Source organism: Aythya marila (genome assembly GCF_965140915.1).
Source record: "Aythya marila genome assembly, chromosome: 19".
NCBI lineage: Eukaryota > Metazoa > Chordata > Aves > Anseriformes > Anatidae > Aythya > Aythya marila.
The window spans coordinates 10,857,060-10,877,665 of record NC_139060.1 but is presented as its reverse complement, the minus strand read 5'-3'; the positions used below and the strand labels follow the sequence as shown (position 1 = coordinate 10,877,665).

Here is a 20,606-nt window from a genome sequence, read left to right as displayed (position 1 = left end):
TTAATCTCTTAATCACGTTATGAGCAGAGGTGGTGCTGGGCACGCACAGCAGGAATGTCTGGAAGTCAGTGGCGTCTGGCGCGGCAGGGACCCGGCCTGTCCCCAGCCACGTGTCCCCACCGCGTCCTGCGCTGGGACCTCCGTCCTGCCCTGCCTGGCGGGGCACCAGCAGCAGCAGCAGGACGAGCACGAGCTGGCACCGTGCAGCCCACGGGCTGGCGGGGCTGCCGTCACACACATCGTGGCACCACACGCACGAGCAGCCCGGCCCCGTGGCAAGGGCAGCGGCCCAGGAGGTTTCACGTGTCCCCGAGCGTGTCCTGGCTGCGTGGGCAGCCCCCGGGCAGGCACCAAGGGGCAGCTCCATGGCCGAGGCCAGGGGGGAGTCCCTGGCACACAATGGCAGAGAAAGGCATCGGGGTGACTTCAGGCTGAGAGAACATCAGGGAGCGGTGGGGGGCCGGGGAAGCCCGAGGAACCCAGCATAATGACCCCTCCGGGAGACAAAAGCCCCTTTGTTTTTGCTCGCTGCTGGTGTTTTGTCAGGCAGGAGCTGGGGCAGGGCTGCGGTGGTGCTGAGCCGGGGGTCAGGGATCCTTCCACAGCCCCATGGCCAGTGCAGGGCCCAGCGGTGCTGGGCACCGGGTGCCATGTGCTGTGGTCGGTGTCACCCAAGCACCTGCGTGTCCCCCAGGGCTGTGCCGAGCTGTCCTGGCCACGGTTGCCACAGGCTGGGGCTGCAGGGCTTGGGGAAATGCCAGCAGCCGTCGGGGGAAGGACTTACCTCGTGAAATGTCTGTCATTTGGGTGTAATTAAAGTTTCTCGTTATCGTGGTGTTAATGGCAGCCAGGGTGTGCTTGCAGAAGGGCGCCTTTGCAGGAGGCCCCGCAGCTGCAATTAGGCAACGCTGCCCTCCGGCCACGCGGTTTTAATTAACCTCGCCCTGGGACCCCCCAGTCCCATCCCCTTTGGGCCCCAAACCAACTCCTCCCCTCGCACCCTCTGCTTCCCGGGCAGCCGTGGCTGCATCTTCACCCGCTGCCCCGGGCACGGGCACAGCGCTGCCGGGGGCACTGGGGGTACAGGGACAGGCCCCGGGGCGCTGCGGTGCAGGTGCCTGCGGATCCCCGTGGCACTGGGTGCAGTCAGCTCCCCAGGGCACAGCCAGGGCCATGCTTTGTTCCTGATGTTTTCGTTCCCAGAGGGAATCGAGGGACGCCCCTAACCCCCAGCCCAGCGCTGGTCCGGCACAGCAAGACAGCGCAAGGCAGAGCGGCAGCCCCCGCAGAAAAACAACAAAGCCCTGGAATTAGAGATGTGCTGGGAGTTTACTTTACCGCAAAAAAATGTCAGAAATCCGTATTGTTTAGACAGGGATTTGCTGGGGATCGTTAGATAAAAGCCTGGCAGAGACCCAGCCAGGGGAAAAAAGTCAGCCAGCTCCTTTCCCCTGGCGGGGGACTGGCGGATGAGCAAGGGCTGTGCCGCACCGCACCGCACGGCCAGCGGGGCACCGGGGCAGGCTCCGGGCTGGGGCTGCAGCAGAGCCGCGAAGGGCGTCCTACAGTCCCTGCCTGCCCGTGGTGCCCGCCTTGGGCGTTCCCTGCAGGAAGCGTCATTTCGGCCATGCCCAGGATGTGTGCTCCGCTGGGGGGGCTGCTCTCGCCCCTTGGCCCCTCGGGGGCCCCCTGGCAGCTCCACGGTTGCAGAATTTCGCAGCAGGGCTGGGGCAGCTGCTGCCGCCCATGCCCACGCTCAGCTGCTCTCGTCTCTCTGTGTCCAGGTTACAGTGAGACCAGATTTCCTGGCAGCCGGTCCCGGCTCCCAGATGTTCCTCCTCAGGCTGCAGCTCAGACCTGGAAACAGCAAATTCCTCTTTTTTCCCCAGGACTGAGCCAGGCCGTGCTCCTGGCCCTGCTCTTGGTCCTGGCCTGCCTCCTGCACCGCCGGGCAGGGGCCCGCGGGACGCAGCTGTGGCCACGCTGGGTGCTGAGCCCTCGGTGCCCACCCTGGGGCCCCGCAGGGCCAGGTTGGGGTGGGCTGAGCCCCCCTGCCAGCGGGTGGGAACGAGCAGCATGGCAGCACGGTGCCCTCCTCGGCACAGGCAGCGTGTGCAGGGAGCAGCCCCCATGCATGCAGGCAGCCCCACACCCGGCCGTGGGATGGGCGCACCCCCAGCAGGATCGCGAGCACCCACACCTCCCCGTCCCTGCTTCAGGAGAAAGGACGGAGGCACACAGTCTGTTTTTACGTCTGTTACTTTTTAATACTGTTCACTTCTAAAATGACAGAAACCAAGCCAAGCAATCCTGGGCCCTTGCCCTGCCTTGGGAGGAGTGCACGAGGGCCACGCGCCCCCTCCCCGCGTGGTGCTGGGCACAGGACACACACCAGTGCTGCAGACAGGCTGCTCCGTGCCAGCGCACGCCTCCTGTGAATGCATTTAAATAACAAGCTATGAATTGCAAAAGCATAGGCATCTTATTTGCATCTTCTAAAATAGCAATCAGTGGCTGTTCCTGCCGGCGAGGCAGCGCCCCGGCTGCACCCACCCTGCAGGACAAGGTCCCGGGGGTGCTAAGGGCACCAACAGCTGCAGCGGGCACGGGGCCAGGCCGCGCACAGCGCCTTGGGGTGGGAGAGGTGCGGGGCTGCCCCGTGCCCTGCTGCAGCCCCGGGGCCTCCAGCAGACAGTGCTGGCCGAGCCGACGGTGGTGGCACCCGGTCCCGCAGCCCTGGCAGCTGCCACATCGTGGGGGTGTCCCCGGGGCGCTCCCTGCACCACGGGGCCCTGACAGCCCGGCCCTGCCGGTGGCTGCTGGCTGGGAGAGCCCCGGGGGGAACCGGGCCCTTCCCATGGCCCCAGCCCAGCTCGGGTACCGGTGCCGGGCTGCTGCCGGGTGCCCAGCCGGGCGCTCAGACCACGAAGTGGAGCCTGTAGGTCATCTGATGGCCGTTGTCCCAGGCGTAGAGCACTTTCTCTTTGGGGTTGTAGTCGACCTGCGTGGTGAAGGCGTACTCGTTGAGGAAAGGCAGCCGGAGCTCCGCCTCTGTGTCCGTGTGCGTGTCGAAGGCGTAGGAGATCTGCCCTTCCTTCTGGTTGTAGGTGTCCACGGCGTACAGGATGCCGCAGATGATGAAGCAGTTCCCGTAGGCGTTGCGCTTCAGCCCCGTCTTCCAGGTGGTCTCCCTGCGCACCGACAGGTCCCCGGGGTCGAGGCGGCTCAGGACGATCACCTCCTGCTGCGAGTAGTCGTAGTCCACTGAGGGGTAGATGACCCAGAGCCCACTCTCATCCACTGCGAAGTCGATGTCCGAGTGCCCCCTCCACTTCCAGGGCGTCGTGTCCTCGTACACCACGTCGTGGAGCAGCGCCCAGCCGGCCACGTAACGCTCCTTCAGGTCGTACTTGATGATGTTCTTGGTGAAGGCACGGTTGTAGTAGAAGGCGCCCCGGTACACCACGTGCCCGGTGCCGATCCAGTTGTAGGGCAGCTTGTAGAGGTTGCTCCAGCGGCCTGCGGGCGGGCGGGAGGTGTTGAGAGCTCCGGGAGGCCCCGGCCCCTCGCCCCCTGAGCTCCCCGGTGCCGGGCAGGACGCCAGGCACAGGGAACCAGGGGCAGGTCCCCGTCCGCTCCCCACGCGGGGAGGCAGCGCCCAGGGCCTGGCACAGCGCCCGGCAGGAAGCGAGGCCCCCCCCCGCCACCGGCCTCACCCTGCTTGAAGTTGTCCAGGCTCCTGAACTCCACCAGGCTGTTGCCGTAGTAGTAGTTGGTGACGTAGATGCGGTCATCCTTGGCCGCCGGGTCCTTCATCCAGGCCCCCTCGTTGCGCCCGTAGCTGTGGTGCTCCGTGGGGGGCTCCACCGACTTGATGGTGCCTTCGCACTCCACCTCCTTCACTGCGGGAGGGAGGAGGAGGAGCAAGAAGAGGAGGAGGAAGAAGAGGAGGAGGAAGGCTCAGTCCTTGCAGGGCCAGGAGCTGGGCCACCAGCCCTCAGGAGCCAGGACGGGTGCCGTGGGTGCCCCCTGTGCCCCCTCCCCGCAGCGTGGCCGTGCTCACTCACCTCTGTTGGGCGCTTCGGGGCCACTGGTGCTGTCAGCCCCGTCCCCGGGGGGGCTGCGGGCAGCAGTGCGAGGGGCTAGGGCGGTGCTGGGCGCAGCCGTGGTGCTGGGCACGGTGGTCTCTGCCCGTGCACTGGGACGGGACGGGGTGCTCTCGGCTGGGGGGGGCGTGGGGTCCCTCTCCTCCTGCCGCTCGGGCACAGCCGCCCCCCTGGCGGTGCTCTCTGTGGGGACACAGGGGGGGCTCGGTGTGCTGGCAGCGACAGCCCCGGGCCCCCACCCCACAGAACGGCCCTGCACTCACCGCGGCTGCCGGCCGCCCCCTGCGCCTCCTCCGCCTGCCCGGCCTTGTAGTAGGTGATGCCCCGGACCACGGTCTGCTGCTGCGCAGGCGGCTTGGGCTTGGCGGTGGGCTGCGACCCCCCTCGCTTCGCGTTTTCCTTCTTGGGCTTCTCGGGCTTGAGCGGCTTCTCCTTGGGTGCTCGTGCAGCCGCCCTGTCCGCCAGCGCCTTGCGGGGACCGGGGAACCGCGCGGCCTCCTTCCCGCGGCCGCCCGCCGTGTCCTGGGGGAGCCCCGGTCAGACCCCTCCGGCACTGCTGCAGTCCCAGGAGCTGCAGCGCCACAGGACAGCCCAGGGGGGGGGTCGGGTACCTGTGCCTTGCTGTCAGGGACCGCAGCAGCGTCCTTCTGCAGCAGCTGGTAGCCCAGGTTGGAGATCTCCTTCTTGATGCTGATCATGATGTCGGAGTAGTTCTCGTAGCGTCTCATCTGGTCGGTGAGGTGCAGCACGCTCTGCTTCATGAAGTCGTTCTCCCTGCTCAGGTTGGTCTTGATGGTCTGCAGGGAGGGGAGGATGAGGGGAACCCTGCTGGGGGAGCCCACAGCACCCCCAAAAGTCCCAAGCACCCGGATGGGGCCAGGCCACACGTCGAGGGTGCTGCGGGGCTGCCTGTCAGCACGCGGTGGGGAGGGTGCCCCGGCGCTCACTCACCTCCTCCAGGGTGTTCATCTGCGCGACCACCTTGCTGATGTAGGAGTGCACCTTCATCAGGTCCATGCTGTAGAGCGTCCCCTCCAGCAGGTCCACCATGGATTGCAGCTGCAGAGGGAGAGCCGGGCTGGGGCAGGGGCCATGGGGCAGCACCCATGGGGTGCCCCATGGATCCCCTTCCCTGCTGCGGCTGCAGCACCGGGACTGCACTGCTGCCTCCCCAGGGGTCTGCTGCTGCATGGGGTGGGGGCCCTGCCCCACAGCCACGTCCCACCAGGCCCGCAGGTACCTTGAAGAGCTCGGGCGCCTGCTTCTTCAGCTTCTCCATCTTCCACTCGTTCTCGCAGGGGTTGAGCGAGGAGGGGGGCGCGGTGCAGGAGCACTTGCAGTCGGCCCCCGAGCTCACCGTCTCCACCGTGTAGAAGTCCTCCACCCGCGCGCTGCCGTCCCTGACGCGGCTGCAGGCGTCCTTGCTGAGCGGCCGCAGGATGCACTTGCAGCGGCAGTCGGAGCCCTCCGAGGTCATCCGCACCTGGTCCGCCTCACCCAGCGCCTGCGGGGGACAGTGCCAGGTCCCATGAGGCCACCCGCCACCACCGAGCCTCCCGCCCGCTGCAGCCCCTGGCTCTGCTGGGTTTCCCCCTCCCCAGGGGCTCCTGGCTGTGCCCTGGGAGGATGGGGCATGGCGCAGCCCCGCCACCCTGTCTCTCCTCTCTGCACCCAGCTGATGGTGATGGTGACAAAACCTGAGCAGCCTCTCACCCCCAGGACAGCCAGACCCTCTCGTGCCCTGGGGACACGGGGCTGGTTCCTGCTGCCATTTCCCAGCTGCCGGCAGGACCTGGGTGAGCAGCGCTGAGAGGAGCCAGCAGCGCCTCCATCCTCGCGTGCCTGCAGCATGGCTGGGGGGGGGCTGCTTGCACACCCCGAGCCCACACAGGGACGATTGTTCGTGACGAGACGCAGCCACCTCGGGGTGAGCTCAGCCCCTCCAGACGGGGACGGCTCCCGCGATGGCCTCAGGCCCAGTCAAGGACTCCCTTGTTTCCACACATGGCCCTGACTCACGCAAGAGCCCGGGGTGCTTTTCTGCTGTTTTTTCCAGATAAGGAACTGCTCTCTCCCCGGCTGTGCTTGGGAACAAAGCCCCCAGTGCAGCAGGCTTGGCGGGCCGGGTGGGCACAGCCGTGTGTCACCCAGCACCCGCTGTCCTGCCCAGGGGTGGCTGCACCGCGGCACGAGGCTGCTCCTGCTCCCCGGAGCCGCCGCGCTGCACATCCCAATGGCAGGGGCACCGCTGCCTGGTGGCGGGCAGCTGCCAGCCCGTCCCGTGCTCCTCGTGCTCTGGTCAGGAGCAGTGGTGGGAGCAGGGCTGGGAGCCGCAGCCGAGCAGCTGCTGCGGAGGCTTCTCCAGCCCGGGGCAGCGGCCGGCAGCAGTGACGCCAGCAGAGCTGCTTGTTCCCTCTCACACCCATCTGTGTGAAAACCCGTGTCCCAGCCTGGCTTTGGCCACGCTGCTGAGCTGGAAAAAGCAGCTTGTGTGTGCTGCAGGCTGCCTTCCCCCGGAGATCTGGGGCAGTGGGAGGCTGCAGCAAGCCAGGGACTTCCCGGGGGGACCTGTCCTGGGAAAACGCCCCCACCCCTGGGGGTAACGGGGAAGGAGAGCACCCGTGGTCACGGCCACGCTGCTCACTGCTGGCTGGCACCTGCCCGTTTGTGGACGTGCCCTCGGTCACATCGCAGGACAGCGGTGGGGACGCGGGGCTCAGCTCCCTGCGGGGTCGCAGCCCGGGGGCAGGGGACGCCCCATGGCTCCTGGCAGCCCCCCCGAGGGCAGCCGGCTGCAGCCACAGGGAACCTCTCCCTGCCCACCAGGCTTCCCTGCCGCCAGCCACACCTTGCACACACAAACCCTGGCATTTTTCTGCCAGTGCCCTAACGAGCCCCTTGATTAATGAGGAAATGCAGAGCTGCTTGGAGGCTCCGGGAACCCCCGGGTGACGGGGGGCAGCTGGGGCTCGGCTCCTGGGGCTGGGACAGGCGCCACGCGTGGGCACCGGCACTGCCGGCGTCAGCCCCCCACAGCCAGGAGAAGCCCGTGGGTGGGCTCAGCCCGACCCCACAGCCTCGGGGGCAGTGCAGGGACCCCCACCTCGCTGGGTCTGCGGGAGCCCTGGGGAGCTGGGGACAGGTCCTGGTGGGGACCGTCCTGCTCTGGGGTCCCTCCTGCTCCGCGCACCACAAGGCTGGGAGAGGCAGTGCCGGGGACCTGGGGGCAGGAGGGCTCCGCAGCCAGGGCCAGCCTGGCTCACCCTGGGAAACCAAACGGTGGCAGGGCTGGGAGCTGAGGTTAACTCTTCCTCTGCCTTCCTCCGCCCCCCCGGGAGCACAGCGCGGCGTGGGAAAGGGCAGAGGCACAGCCTGCAGGCAGCACCGCGGGGCTGGCGGTGGCCCAGGACCGGCAAGCAGGGAGCTGCGCTCCCTCGGCCACTGATCTCCCAGTCGGGCCCCAGTGCCAGCGGCTCCCCCGGCCCTGGGAGCTGGGGGTTTTCCTTCCCAAAGCTGCCGCGAAGCCTCCCTACGTTTTGCATTTCAAAAAAACCCTCTCCCTTTTCATAGGGAAACGAAGGTCTCACTAGCTGGGAGGAAAACAGGCTGCTGGGGAGCGCTGTAAATTTAACAGGATCTCATAAACCGCTCGGCAGGGTGCCGCGGGCAGCGGTGGCAGAGGGCTGGCGGGATGGGGACAGGGATGGGGATGGGCAGGGCAGTGCGGGGAGCAGGATCCTTCTGGGCAAACACCGCGTCCCCAAGCTCCTGCGCTCCCCCCTGGCTCCCTCCGACCTCCCCACAGCAATGCCTGTGCTTGTGCAAACGGGCAGGAAGGTTCGGAGCCCGGCCGCCAGCCTCAGCCTTCCACACCCAGGGGGCTGCGCGAGGTCCCTGTGTGCACGTGCGTCCCGGTGCCAGCCCCACGAGGGCTGTGCCAAGGGGCTGGGAGCGCAGCGCTGCTGGCACAGCCCGTGCAGGGCTCCTCCTGCCCACCAGCACCCCGAGACCAACCCGCGGCCGAGCCCTGTGAGCACGCTGCCGTCCTGCCCGCACCAGCACCTTCCGCGCGGCACGGCTCCAGCTCCTCGTGCCGGAGGCTGGTTCCCGTGGGAGCAGGCGGCGGCGGGCGGCGCGTTCCCTCCCCTCGCACTTGGCAGCGCTGCTCCAGGGAGGATCGGCCTCGCGCGGAGGCCCCAGCGTCGCGCTTAGGTGGGGCGTGCGGGCCGGGGCCGTGCGCAGCGAGCTCGCCCGTAGCCGCTGCGGGTTGTTTACACTGCGCGGGGGGCTGAGCAAACCAAGGCTCCCCCGCGGCACCAAGAGGCAGCCACCCCTAAACCCGGAGACCGAGGGATCTCCCGCCCGCGTTTCAGCAGCAGCCCCTGCTCGGGGCAGCGTGCCCACCGCCCCTTTGTCTCGCAGGGGTCGGCAGCAGCGAGAGCCACTCGCCCGGGGCCGAGGGCGAGAGCGGGTGCTGGGACTGCGGCGAGCCCGGCGGTGCACGCACCTCTGAGCAGCAGCCAGGGCACCGCGCCTGCCTGCACCCGGGCGGTAACATTAAACCCCGCTCTGCCTTTTAAATGGCTTCCTTAAACAGGAACCATATGTTCTATTTATACACAAAAGGCAATAAACAAGGAAGTCTTAAAAAAAAGCTCCCCGCGCAGCCTGCTCCGCGAAGGTCGCTGCCTCCGAGCATCGCCCGCGGCGCTGAACCTGCAGAGCCCTGCCTGGCCCCGCGCTCAGCCCCAGCCCCGTGCGCTGGGGGCACGAGGTGGCTCCTGCCCCAGGCCGGGGGACCCCCACCCGTGGCTCCCCCAGAAGCGTTCTGGGGGCTGCGGCAGCGCCGGGCTGTGTGCTGGCTGCCGGCAGGCGAGAGCATCCCTGCGCCGTGCCGAGGGCGTCCTCGCTCCCAGCTCTCCAAGTGGGGTGATCCCAGCGCCGCTGAGCTTCTGGGACCTCTTGCAAAAGCGTTCGTGCGAGCTCTGAGTTGGTGCCAGCGTTTGGAGGAGGCAGGGCCTCTGACAGAGCCTCTGACAACGAGCCCGGCCGCTCCTGAGCCGTTCTGTGCCCTGTGCCAGGGGACCTGTCCCGTCCCGCAGGGACACCGCTCAGCGCCAGGCTCGCTGCCGTGCCGCGCTCCTCGCCTGCAGCGCCTGGAAGGCGGCGGTGCCAGGGCAGGGCAAGGCAGGGCACCCGCGGCACCCTCACCCTCGCCCTCACCTTCCTCCTCCTCCTCCTCCTCCTCCTCCTCCTCCTCCCTGCGCTCAGCCCCGGGGGGCACCGCGAGGAGCTCCGCCCGCGGATCCCGGAGCCGGGCGTTGCGCACCGGGTGCCCGGGCACGTCCCGGCCCCGCACCGCCCTTCCTGCCCCGGGGCCGCTCCGGGCACCGTCTGCTGCCGGCCCCGCTCCGTCCCGGGGCCGCTCCCGGCTCGGGCTCCGGTTCCGCCGCCCCTCTCCTCCTGTCCGCCGCGCTCCCGCCTGGCCGGGGCTGCCCCCGGGGCTCGCTCCTGAGCGCAGCGCCCCGCTCGCCCCCCGGTGCCCGCCCCGGGGGTCCCGTCCCGAGCTCGGTCCCGGTCCCTGTCCCGGTGCCGGTCCCGGCGGGTCCTTACCGTGCTGCCGCCGCGCGCCGCGGCCAGCGCCGGGAGCAGCAGCGCCGGGAGCAGCAGCGCCCGCATGGCGAGAGCGGCGCCGAGCGCCCGCACCGAGCGCCCGCTCCGCCCGGACCGGCGGCGGGGAGGAGCCGCGGGACCGCCCGCCCCGCCCCGGCCCGGCCCCGGCCCCACGAGCGGCGCCGCCGGGTGCCCGGTGCCCGCCCCGGTGCCGGCAGCGCCTCGCCCGCAGCGCCGTGCCCTGGGGCTGCCCCCGCTGCCCGCTGCCGGCGGCTGCCCCCTGGCGCCCCGCGGCTCCCGGGGCACCGGCGCGGGGCGGGGCGGGGCCACTCGCAGAGGGGGCGTGGCCATGGGGGAGGGGGCGTGGCCTCCACACCCACTGGGCGGGGCTTGCTGTGGGGGCGGTGGGACTACGTTTCCCGTGGTGCCCCGCGCGGGGGGGGCGTGGCGGCCGAGCGGCGGTGGCCGCGGCTGTCAGCAGCGCCCGGAGCGGCCATGGGGGCGCGCGGCCGCCGGGGCCCCTGAGAGCGCCGCGCCCCGGCCCCGGCCCCGGCCCCGGCGCCGCCGCCGCCATGGAGCTGGAGCCGCCCGCGGAGCTCCCGGAGCCCTGCGCCGCCGCCAAGGGGCCGCCGCGCAGCGGTGAGTGAGGCAGCGGGGGGGGGGGGGAGCGGCGGGGAGCGGGGCCGGGCGCGGCGGAGCGGAGCGGAGCGGGGCAGGAGCGGAGCGGGGCCGCTCGGGGCCGCTCGGGGCCGCTCGGGGCGGGGCGGGCTCCACACGGCCCGGCCCGGCCGGCGGGGGCACAACAAAGGCCGCAGCGGCGCCCCCGGGGCCTGCGGTGCCCCCCGCCGGCCCTCCCGGGCTGCCCCCCATCCCCCCATCCCCCCGAGCACCGCCCCGGGGCTCTCCCCGTGCCCGGTCCGGGGGTGCCGTGTCCTGGGGCAGCCCCCCCCGGGCGGTGCCGGCCCCTCCGCTGCTGCGCCTCCGGGTGGCGCGGGGCCGCCCCGCGACCTTCAGCCCCTGCTCGGCGCCCTGCGGCCGGGGGAGGAGCGGGGGGGGGCCCGGGAGGTCCCCGCGGGGCGAGCAGCCCCCCCCCCGCGTCCCCCTCCGAACAAAGCTCCGCAGCCCTCCCGGCACCGCGGGCAGGGCTCCTGCTCTGCCCCCTGTAAGCGCAGCCCCCTTTGGGGCAGCCCCCGTAATTTGGGGTCCTGGCGGCGGTGCTCGGAGCCGTTCCTGCCCCTCAGCCCCGCACGTGGCTTCTGCGCACCCCGGGCGAGCCGCCCCAGGTTGGGGGCTGCCCAGGGAGAGGCTCGCAGGAACTTTGAAATGCGGCCGCGGGATCTGAGGGCAGCGCTTGCTGGCAATTACAGCCTCATTATCTCAAGGGGCATTTCGCATGTCCTCAGAATCCGAGGCGACGGCTTCTCCTTACCGCTGCGAGCGGGTCCCCTCCGTGTGGGGAACGGGTTTTGTAACTGTGTGAATCAGAGGCAAACGAGTCAAATCAATGCTTTTTAAATAATTTTCTTCGGGCTTTCACTTTTCCTGCGCTGCTAGCAATTAGCTGTTGGAGGATCCCCTTAGCACCGATTTCCCCAGAGTTTCATTTGGCATGTTGTTGTTTTTTCTATGAATGAAACATAAAATAACTGAAGCGGTATAAAAACCATTAAGTTTCAAATAAAACAACAGTGGAGCTGCTTATCTAGAATTAAGGCAACTCCGGGTGCTTTGCGTGAGTAGTCTTGGAAGATTTTAGAATCAGGAAACTAACTGAATTATTTAGCTCCCTTAATGTTCCCGATGGGTAAATTACTGATCCGGGAGAGCTTTGCAGCAGAAAGAAGGGCAAAGTTATGAGAGCACAGAGAATGCAAAGTTCTCAAGAAAAACGCCCTTGCTTGCATCCCTTCCCTCTCCTGCAGCTCTCTTAGAAAGTTTACTGGTACGCACTGACGTTTTTAGTGGCTCTTTATGCTTGGTTGCTTTGCATCTGATGAGATAAGCCTTTGCTTAACAAAGACTATTTCATTGATACAGCTTGGTCTTCGTTTACTTGCTATAAACATTTCTTTGAAGGTTTAGGAAGAAAAACAAATTGAGTTGTCGAATGGCAACGCTGCCGAAGTCAAATGTCTCTGAATAAACAAGAGGCTGCGGTGTTATTTCAGCGCGGTTTTGGCTTGCGGAACGTGGGTGCCTCTTGCTTTCGTAAATAATAACAGACAATAAACACCAGAACTGTGAGCCTGTGGATGTGGTGAGAAATAAGATTTATAAATTAGGAAGAACTGAGTCCTCTGTTTGTTTGGATGGTTAGATGGAAAAATACCTCTTGGTGTAAAGCTGGAATTCAGTATTGATGGCTTCTGTAGATCATTAATCGGGGGAGAAGGCTTTATGCGTGCCTCGTTGTATTAAAAACAAGACTAGCAAAGAATTCAGCAGGCAGTGTGTGATGGGAAGCTGCAACAATTTTTTTCTGCTATGAATTGTTGTAAAGTTACTCTGCAGTAGAAAATAAAACGGAATCTTCTGGTCAGGGGGCTGTGCTTACTGCTTGCCGTAATGCTGAGCTTTTAGTCACGTCTCTAGCAGGTCACTTTTGATATCTTTTTTTTGGGAGGCAAATTTGCAAGGGGTTGAGTGAATTACTGTGCAGCTCTTCGTGGCGGCAGCTCTGAACAAATGCTTTTACACTAGCATTCTCTGAGAATGAGAGCACAGTTTATCCTGTTGATAAACTGCCTATTTAAATAAAGCCTTCAGCGGTGTAATCTGGTAATTCTAATGAAGTCATTTACATAAAGAATTGGCCCAGGATTTCGTCAGATGGTTGCTGGTGAGCTGAAATGCATTCTTTCCCTCCAGCTGTATTAAACCAGCCTTTTGATCCTTCCCTTTTCTTTTTTTTTTTGAGCCTTTAAGCCACAGTGGTTATCACTTCGCAGAGTTAATTGAGAAAGGGAAGTTGGGGGACAAGAGGACCCTGCGAGGTTTAGCTTTAGTCTTAATTATTACAGTTCTAATTACCTAATTAGAAGACTTCAGATTTTCTGTTGATAAAAATGGTTCTGTGCAGCTCTTTCTAGAAAGAGGAAGTACACTGCTGGTAGGCTAGCTTCAGAGAAATGCTGTGTTGGTGAAGGATTCCCTGCGCGTAGCCTGCAGGCAGCCCCTGCCTGCAGCACCCCAATTCTCGGTGGCTCTGTGACCCCGTGTCCTTCATGAGGTGTGTGTGGGGCGTCTGCCTCGTGTCACCTCCTCGCTGCCTTTGTGGGGGTGCTGGAAACTTGGGGAAGTTTCTGGTTGCTGTGAAGGATTGAACACTTTTAGCTGTTTTTTCCCTTTGTGCGCATCAGAAAATGCTAAAGGTTCACCAGAGCTCTAATGCCGGGCTGACTGCGAAGTGCTGCGCTGTCCTTGGCTTGAAGCACATCTCCCGGCTGAAACCTGATGGGAACTTTAAATATTTCAAGGAAATATAACCTCGAATTTTATGTCCTTGGACATCAGTCTGAAGGCTCCCAGAAGGCAGGAGCGGGAGGCAGCCCGTGCCCTAGTGGGGAGCTGCGGCGCCCCATTCTTGGTTACTGAGCCTTGGCTTGGGGTGGGTACCAGCCGAGCTGGGGTCTCCTCTTGTTTTGCAGTGGAATGTGAGCTTTTTTAAGATAGTTTTTCCCCAGAGCTGGAGCTCTGGGTGTCAGTTCAGCAGGAGCCGAAGTTTTGCCGCAGAGAAGCCGTTGTTTCTCTGTAGCACCTTGAGCCAGGTTTCTCAACCACCCAGGAGTAATGCTGGGCGCGTGCTTGGTGTTTTTCTGGGGTGGTTAATTGCAAACACAGCCTCTAGCACCCAGCTTTTTTGAGCAGTGTCTGTCAGCTTGGACACCCGGGGCAGGGCCCAGCTCGGCCATCGCATCGCCGTGTCGCTTGGAGCCCGTGTGGGGTGACTGTGAAGGCCACTCATAAAGCCCAACTGGTATTTCATTAGGGACGTGGCTAAATGGGGAAGTCTGTACGAGTGTAAGCTGCTGGGAGGTGGATTTGAAAGGTTCACAAAGCTCGGAGCTGGGTTTAAGGCGATGCCACCATCCCATGTGAACCAGGAGCCGCGGCTTGGCCTCGTAGTTGAGGCCTCGTTAGAAATTCTTGTTCGGTGCTTCCCAGGCAGGATGTTCTTCTGAGCTTTCAGGTTTGTTTTTTGAAAGCGTCTCTAGAAAGAGAAGAGACCCGGGCTGCCAGCAGGCCTGTGGCTGGATGCGTTCCCCTGCCCTACGGGGCTGCAGAGTGGTGAGGGAGCCGCCGAGGTGCGGGCACACCGTGCAGCCTGCCCTGCCCTACCCTGCCGGTGTGGCTGTTCCGTGCCTCCCGCCCTGCCTGTGGTTTCAGGAGGCTTTTCTTTGCCTGCTTGTCGTTCCCTGCTTCCCTGGTGCCTGCTGCATTGCTTTGTTACCTTCGCGCTGGAGCCAGCCTTTGTGTTTCATCTCGATTTCCATAGCAGCTCTCCCCAGCGCACTGTCCCTGCCCCGGGATGATATCCATAAAAATGACACTTCCTCGTCTCGGAAAAGCTCCCCAGGCCCGGTGGAGACGTGTAAAAAGGGCACCCAGCAGGAGGAGAGGCCCACGGCTCGAAATATTCATCAATCATTTTCCTGGCACCAGGAAACCGATCGGCCCTTCTGAGGGGCAGAGCGTGATCGATCACCCCGGCTGGGAAGTGGGGCCGCTGCCCCGACAGCAGCGTCGGCGGGGGAAGCGCCGTGTCCGTGTCCATGTCCGTGTCCGTGCCCGTCCCAGGAGGTGACACACACGAGGACGGGCAGGCTGCTTCTGTGTGTGAAAACAAACAAACGGCAAAGCTGTGAGGAAAACTGATGAATCACCTCTGTGCAGCCTCAGCTCAGGCTAAAGACGTTTCCAGCACTTGAGCTGAGCTGTGCTTTGCTTCTGGATTTATTTGGGGTTTCTGTGGCCGACAGGAGCCGTTCTCATCCCGTGTTCCCAAGCCTCCCTGTGCTCTACCCGCAGGTCCAGCAGCACGCTGCCTGCAGGGGCAGGTTGCAGAAACTTACAGCTTCATGACACAAACCGAGTTTAAACAGCCTGTGCTGCAGGCTGATAGCGGGGAAGGGACGGCCCTCTGGGTGCTGCTCCTTGTGTGTTTAACCTGTGCTGAAAATAAAAATATATACATAGAGCTGGAGATTGCCCAACGATAAGCAAACAGTCCCTGCCAGCGTCTGTAGGGTATTTTATTGTGGCAGGCGGGTAGGGGTTACGTGAACTCTTATCTGGGAAATTGCTGTAAGCTGAAACAAGTTGTTTACAACTGCTCTTTCTATGAGGACTCCTGCAGTAGCCCTTGTGTAAGGAATACCATAATATTTATGGTGAGATAGCTGTCACTTGGATTGCCAGAACTCCTGCACCAGGAAAACCATCCCCGCGTGCCTGCTGTGACCCGAGCAGCGCTGAGCTCCGGGCCCTGACGAGCCCCGCTGCCCTCCGGAGCTGTGTGCTGCCCCGTGCTGGGGGTGGCACAGCGCGGCTCCTTGCACCCTTGTCCTTCTTCTGTTTGAAGAGCTCCAGGAGCTCGAACCCGGTGCTGTAAGTGCAGAACACACCCAACGGGTCGGTCCCTGCGCCGTGGCTGAGGGCCAGGCCGCCAGCTGCTCCTCAACGCTCTCCTTCAGGACGGTGAGCTGCTTCCAGGCACGGACACGGCTCGTGGCTGCGGTGGGGGGAGCTGGGCTGGCGCTCGAGTGGCGAGCCTCGAAGCACGCCGCTGGCCAAGCAGAACGTGGCCATCTGTGGAACGGGGACTGCCGAGGCGGGGGTTCTTGTTTCGGGGTCACAGGGCGCTCGATTTCTCTGTAACACGAGGAGAGAACTCGAATGTCTCTGGTTTGGGAGTGTGAGCACGTCGGGTGCTGCTGGGCAAGGATGCTGTCGGGACAGACGAGGCTGCGGTGGTGCTCCTGCCCCAATGCTGCTGTGCAGAGCTCCCCAGGAGGAGCCGTGCCCTGCTCAGGGCCATCCTCTGCTGCTTGTCCGCAGTGACTTGATAGCTCTGTGCTTGGGGGAGCCGAGCATGCTGCCAAGAAACCAGGTAGGGGTGTCTGTTCCTTGGGCTGTACGGGCACTCGGTAAGTGCCATGCCTGTGCCGTGCCTTGGCTGCCCTGAGGTGTGGGACGCTGGCCCAGGGGCCGCTTGCCCACTGGTGCCACGGCCTTGAGGAGGCTTTTGGGAGGGCGTGTGAGCCCCTCACTGCAGCTGGGGTGTGGGGGCTCAGCTCCAGCTGGCCGCAGTCGCTTGCCACGAGCACGTTTAGTGGCTGTCCACTGGTGAGCTGCGCTCTGCACACCTCCTCCACAAGAAATCGGTGGAAATGAGGTGCGTGAGGTTTTCATCAAGCTGATGGTGAGAAAAGCAAATGATTTTGTTTGTCGGATATTTTCCATTCACACTTCAGCTGCCCAGGATGCGGGTTTTCAGAGACACTTTCCTAAAGGAGACAGCGAACGAGTCATGAGCAGAAGGGGAGGTGCTGATACCCTGTCCTGACAGCTGGAGCTGTACGCTGAGGAGATAATTCCTTTAAGCTGTGTTTGTGCTGCTGCATAAAAAATTGAACGATAAATTGCTGCTACTGTTCCGCCTGGTTTTGGTGGAAAAAAAACACATGCTGATCTTCAAATGTTTTTAATCTACTTGGTGAGCAAATATGCTCAGCTCCTAACAGAAGAATAGGAACAGATTTCTCTCAATGTACGTGACTAGTGCTTTAGAATTACAAGTTTGATAGTCGTCTCTTTTAACCTGATACAAAAAAGGCAAAATCTTATCCTGCCTTTTCATGGAAACCAGCAAAACGTAAACTCTTGTGTTGTTGCTGTGAGGTCAGATCAAACTAGAATTAAAGCTTCAGATTTGTCTTTAGAGCAGCAGTGCATACTGAAGTCACTTCAAAATGATTTTTCCACTGGGGAGAAGGTAGCTTCCTTTTAAAAAATGTAGGTATTTTCCCTGTCCTGTAATCTAATACAGATAGAAATAAATATCAACAAATACCCGAATGCTAGGAATGATGCTTCTATCTTGGAGTATGTTTTCTAGTTCTCAAACACTTTGCTGTGTTTTCCGTGCTGCTTAGATGTGTGCTGCCACACTTACAAGCTAATAAGCGAGCTGGCGTCCTGCGAAATGAGATTATAGCAGCAGACAGATGCAGATGGAATGAGGCTGAAGAGAAAGGAGTGTTTCTGGAATTGCAAGCAGCAGGAGCTAATACGGTTTGCAAACACCAGAGACAGTAGGCAGAGAGGTAGGTGCTGCGAGAGAATCAAATTTCCCTTGATTCTTGTCTGTATGCAGTCCCCATTCCTAGGAGGCCGATAATACAAGCTTTTCACTCCAACAAACCCCAAATGTCAGTATTTTAGGGCTGCAAGGCAAGTGGTCAATGAGACTGGAGGGCCGTAGATCACTGAATTGCACGGAAGTTGCTTGAGTCAGGCTGCAGGACTGCTGCCCCTTCCCGTTTGCTCTCAGAGGTTCAGAGCTGGCCCTGGTCTCGTGTCCGGGACAGAGCCCAGGGGCTGCTCGTGGGGCTTTGGCTGCAGCATCGCCTGGAGCCGGGGGCTCACACCCAGGCACTGAGCATCCCTCGGGCACGGGGAGCCCCGGGTCGATCCTTTTGCTGCCGAAGGACAGTTCATTTATTGCAGTCATCAGCGTGAGCCACAAAACACTTTCAGGTGGCCTGTAGGAAGAAACAAAGACCTCACGAAAATGAAAGAGCACCAACCACAGCTACACCCACGCTGACAAATTACGTGTTAAGCTCATTCATTGATTTGGTCCTCTCGTGATGTGCAGCAAGAGCTACAGCTCTGGTGATTGATTTATACGACACAGAATATCATATTTCTAACACCTGCCACTTCCCTGTGCTGAAAGTGAGTTATAGACCTAACCACAGGATGCCAGCGGTAGCTTTATGTATGGCACGGGGAGCATATCTGCTGCAGCTCAGCTGTCTTGTTTTAGGATTGAGCATTACAAATGTATTGCAGGTAGGCCCTTACAAAGCTTTCACCCTTCCTAACGCAGTGTTTAGATGTTCACTGTGCATTCAGGGGTTGGTTTTAATTGTTCAGTCTTTGAGCACGTGTGGCAGCAGTGGAGGAATGTTTTCATGCCTAGTTCCTTCACCTTCTCACGTTCTGGGATGCTGCTGAGATCCTTCCACAGAGCACGACCCCGTGGCCAGTGAGTCCTAGTTATTCATCTCTCCTTCCCAGGGTAGCAGGAGAGCCGAGTCGCAGCAAGCTCTGGGTGCAGCTGAAGCCCGGTGCAGCCAGAAGCTGCAATGCTATCTTCACAAAATTAGACTCGAACACTGTTAAACTCATTAACCTTGAGGTTAGGGGGAAAACTGTTTTCAGAGCTCCCCACATGTCTGTGCTTGCCCAGGATCTGTCTGTCGGTGCTGGTTGTGCACCGGCTGCTGAATTACAAGGGCACGGCGAAGAGGAACGGTCGTGCTTCCATTCTGAAGCGCTGGGGGCTGGCACCTCTGGGAATGCTGGCTAACCTACAGCCCGATTTCTGGTATGTTCCACGTGGCACGATGTGCTGCTAGTTACTGGTTGAGTCTTACTCTGGGTTGATAACGCTTCAAAAATCAGCAGCATCTCTACCCTTGCATAATACTGCTCGATTCTACTCCTTATGTAGGTAAATCTGCTAGACTGAATGGATGGATTTTTCTGAGGTAGTATGCCAAGGACTTGTGTTGGCCAACATTTTATCAGTGATCAAAAAGCAAATATAGGATTTTCACTAATGTACACACAGCACAAAGATTTGCAGAACGATTATGCAATTGATCTTTCAATATTGGAGCAGTCTGGGCTGCCTGCTGGGCGATATCCCATTCAGCCAGAGCGTGTTCCAGGTAAATGGCATGGCTGGGAGCGGGCAGCTAATGCTGAGAGGCACTGGCTGCGAAACGTCTTTATGGGGAAGTGCCTGTCATTGCAGTGCTTCATCCAGAAATGCTGATGTGGTCCTTTGGAGCTGGAGGTGGGCCCTTCATGGTCACTGCCCATCTTGTGCTGACGGCGCTGTGTCGGAGTGATAACAGTGTGGTGCTGCTTGGAGCCCTGATCGCCTAAAATACGGGGAATTGCCCCCCAAAGATCAAGGGAGCCTGGTAGTCCTGTCTTAGCTTATTGAAAAGACTGAGAGTAATTATCTTGTTGGATTGCAGCCACAAAAAGGATCTCTTGGGTAAAGAAAGGATGTCTTGTGCTTCCAGCACAGACAGGACCCGGCGTTACCAGGCTGCAAGCTGAAGCTCTGAATTCAGATTAAAAATACAAGTTGAAACCAATGATTTCTTACTCTTGGTTACTCCTACATCTTGTAGTGGTTTTTGCTCTCACATCAGGACGGAATGCCTTTAAGAGATGCGCCTTGTGAGTCAGGGCAGTGCTGTGCTCTGAAACCCTCACCGTGCGGGCTGCCTGCCCGGCGCGGTGCAGAAGGCTTCTGGAAATCCAGGCTGGAAGTCGCGGTCCGGCTGGTACCACAGCCACACGCGTCTCCTCTCTGCTCCGATCTGTGTCTCAGGAGGCATTTCAGGAATCCCGTGACTTTTGATGGCATCAATAAATCAGACAGCACGCTGACAGAATTTCCCTGGAATGTAAACAGACATTTAGGGGAACGTCTGTGCTTAGGGAGGGGAGCGCAGGTACAGCTCCCGCAGCACGCGGGACGTTGGAGTGCCGTGCCTGCTTGCAGCTCTGTTGGTAAATAGGAGCCGTGAGTGTTTTCCATGCTAACAAAAATAACTGTCAATATTTATGACGAAGTGACCTTACTTCCCACTCCTCTCTCCAAACAGCATGTTTTCAGAGGAGAGGTGAGACGGGGAGCTCTGCCTGATGTAGGGGAAAGGGGAGGAATGTCTCTGTATGGTAAAATTAGCTGATAAGGGATAATGAATCACCTTTAACTCGGCTCTGCTCAGCAGTAGCTGATCTGGAGAGCTGCAGGCTGGTCAGCCTCGCCTCAGTTCCTGGGAAAAGCATGGAGCTGATCCTCCCCAAGGATGTTTCCAGGCACAGGTAGGGCAGGAAGGTAACTGGGAACGCTGACAGGGGCTTACCAAGAGCAAACCGTGCCTGAGCAGGCTCCTTCCTCCTGGGCCAGGATGGCTGGGCCCCCAAACGAGGGGAGAGCTGACTGCCTTAACCTTAAGCAAGGCTTTTGACATGGTCTGACGTGCCAGCGTTGTGGCCAAATGAGGAAATGTGGGTGAAAAACGAACTCTGCCTGGCTCAGAGGGTAGCAGTTGGTAGGTGAAAGGCTGACGGGTGGCCGGGTACCGAGGGGACCTGTGCAGGGGCAGTGCTGCTCGGTGCTGGCACCAGCCAGGGCACGGCGGGGTGTGTGTCTGACCGGCTGGTGAGGTTCTGCAGGGCACGGGAGGACCTCAGTGACCAGAAGGGAAGGATCGACCGAAACCTCCAGGTTCAACAGAGAGCAGCTGTGGTGCGGCTCTGCTGAAATGCTGCGGGGCCCTGCTGAGCCTCGCGGGCGCTGGGGAGCGCGATGGCTCCTCGGGGAGGTGCTGGGAGGGCTGGGGGCTCCAACGCCTGACAGACGAGGACAGGCCGAGGGGATTGCGGTTGTTTAGCTTGGAGAAGAGGAGGCTAAGTGGGGATTAACGGCCGGCCTTCCAGTCCTTGAAAAGTGGTTCTAGGAACAAATGGAGCCGGACTCTTCGGGGGTGTATGGCAAAAGGTCAAGACAGTGATGGCAGGTTGCAGCGATGGGAATTCCTGCTGGACTTTTTGAGGGGATGAAGATGTTCT

General features: G+C 61.5%; 2 protein-coding genes across 4 annotated transcripts in view; one reads left to right on the top strand and one right to left on the bottom strand.

Moving 5' to 3' along the window:
• Nucleotides 1-2,249: 2,249 nt before the first annotated feature.
• OLFML2A (olfactomedin like 2A) lies at nt 2,250-9,968 on the bottom strand. The gene is made up of 8 exons (XM_082775326.1): nt 9,720-9,968; nt 5,347-5,610; nt 5,058-5,165; nt 4,718-4,903; nt 4,370-4,628; nt 4,068-4,289; nt 3,717-3,902; nt 2,250-3,519 (listed from the first exon to the last, which is right to left on the bottom strand). Exons 1-8 carry the CDS (start codon nt 9,783-9,785, stop codon nt 2,918-2,920), a joined length of 1,893 nt encoding a protein of 630 aa, XP_082631452.1. The 5' UTR covers nt 9,786-9,968; the 3' UTR covers nt 2,250-2,917.
• A 237-nt stretch (nt 9,969-10,205) lies between these two features.
• The window catches only part of NR6A1 (nuclear receptor subfamily 6 group A member 1), a 74,488-nt gene continuing 64,087 nt past the window's right edge, over nt 10,206-20,606 (top strand). For all 3 annotated transcript variants that reach the window (XM_082775547.1, XM_082775546.1, XM_082775545.1), the window contains exon 1: nt 10,206-10,358. In XM_082775547.1, coding sequence (XP_082631673.1) covers nt 10,292-10,358 — 67 coding nt within the window. In that variant the 5' untranslated portion in view covers nt 10,206-10,291. The remainder of the gene's footprint in view (nt 10,359-20,606) is intronic.

What these genes read in the sequence shown, in the direction of transcription:
- OLFML2A (XM_082775326.1), bottom strand. Translation starts at nt 9,785, where the DNA reads ATGCGGGCGCTGCTGCTCCCGGCGCTGCTGCTCCCGGCGCTGGCCGCG. An exon ending in CGGCGCGCGGCGGCAGCACG is followed by an intron (nt 5,611 to 9,719) that starts GTAAGGACCCGC and finishes TGTCCCCCGCAG; the next exon opens with GCGCTGGGTGAGGCGGACCA. An exon ending in GGGGGCGGCCGGCAGCCGCG is followed by an intron (nt 4,290 to 4,369) that starts GTGAGTGCAGGG and finishes GTGTCCCCACAG; the next exon opens with AGAGCACCGCCAGGGGGGCG.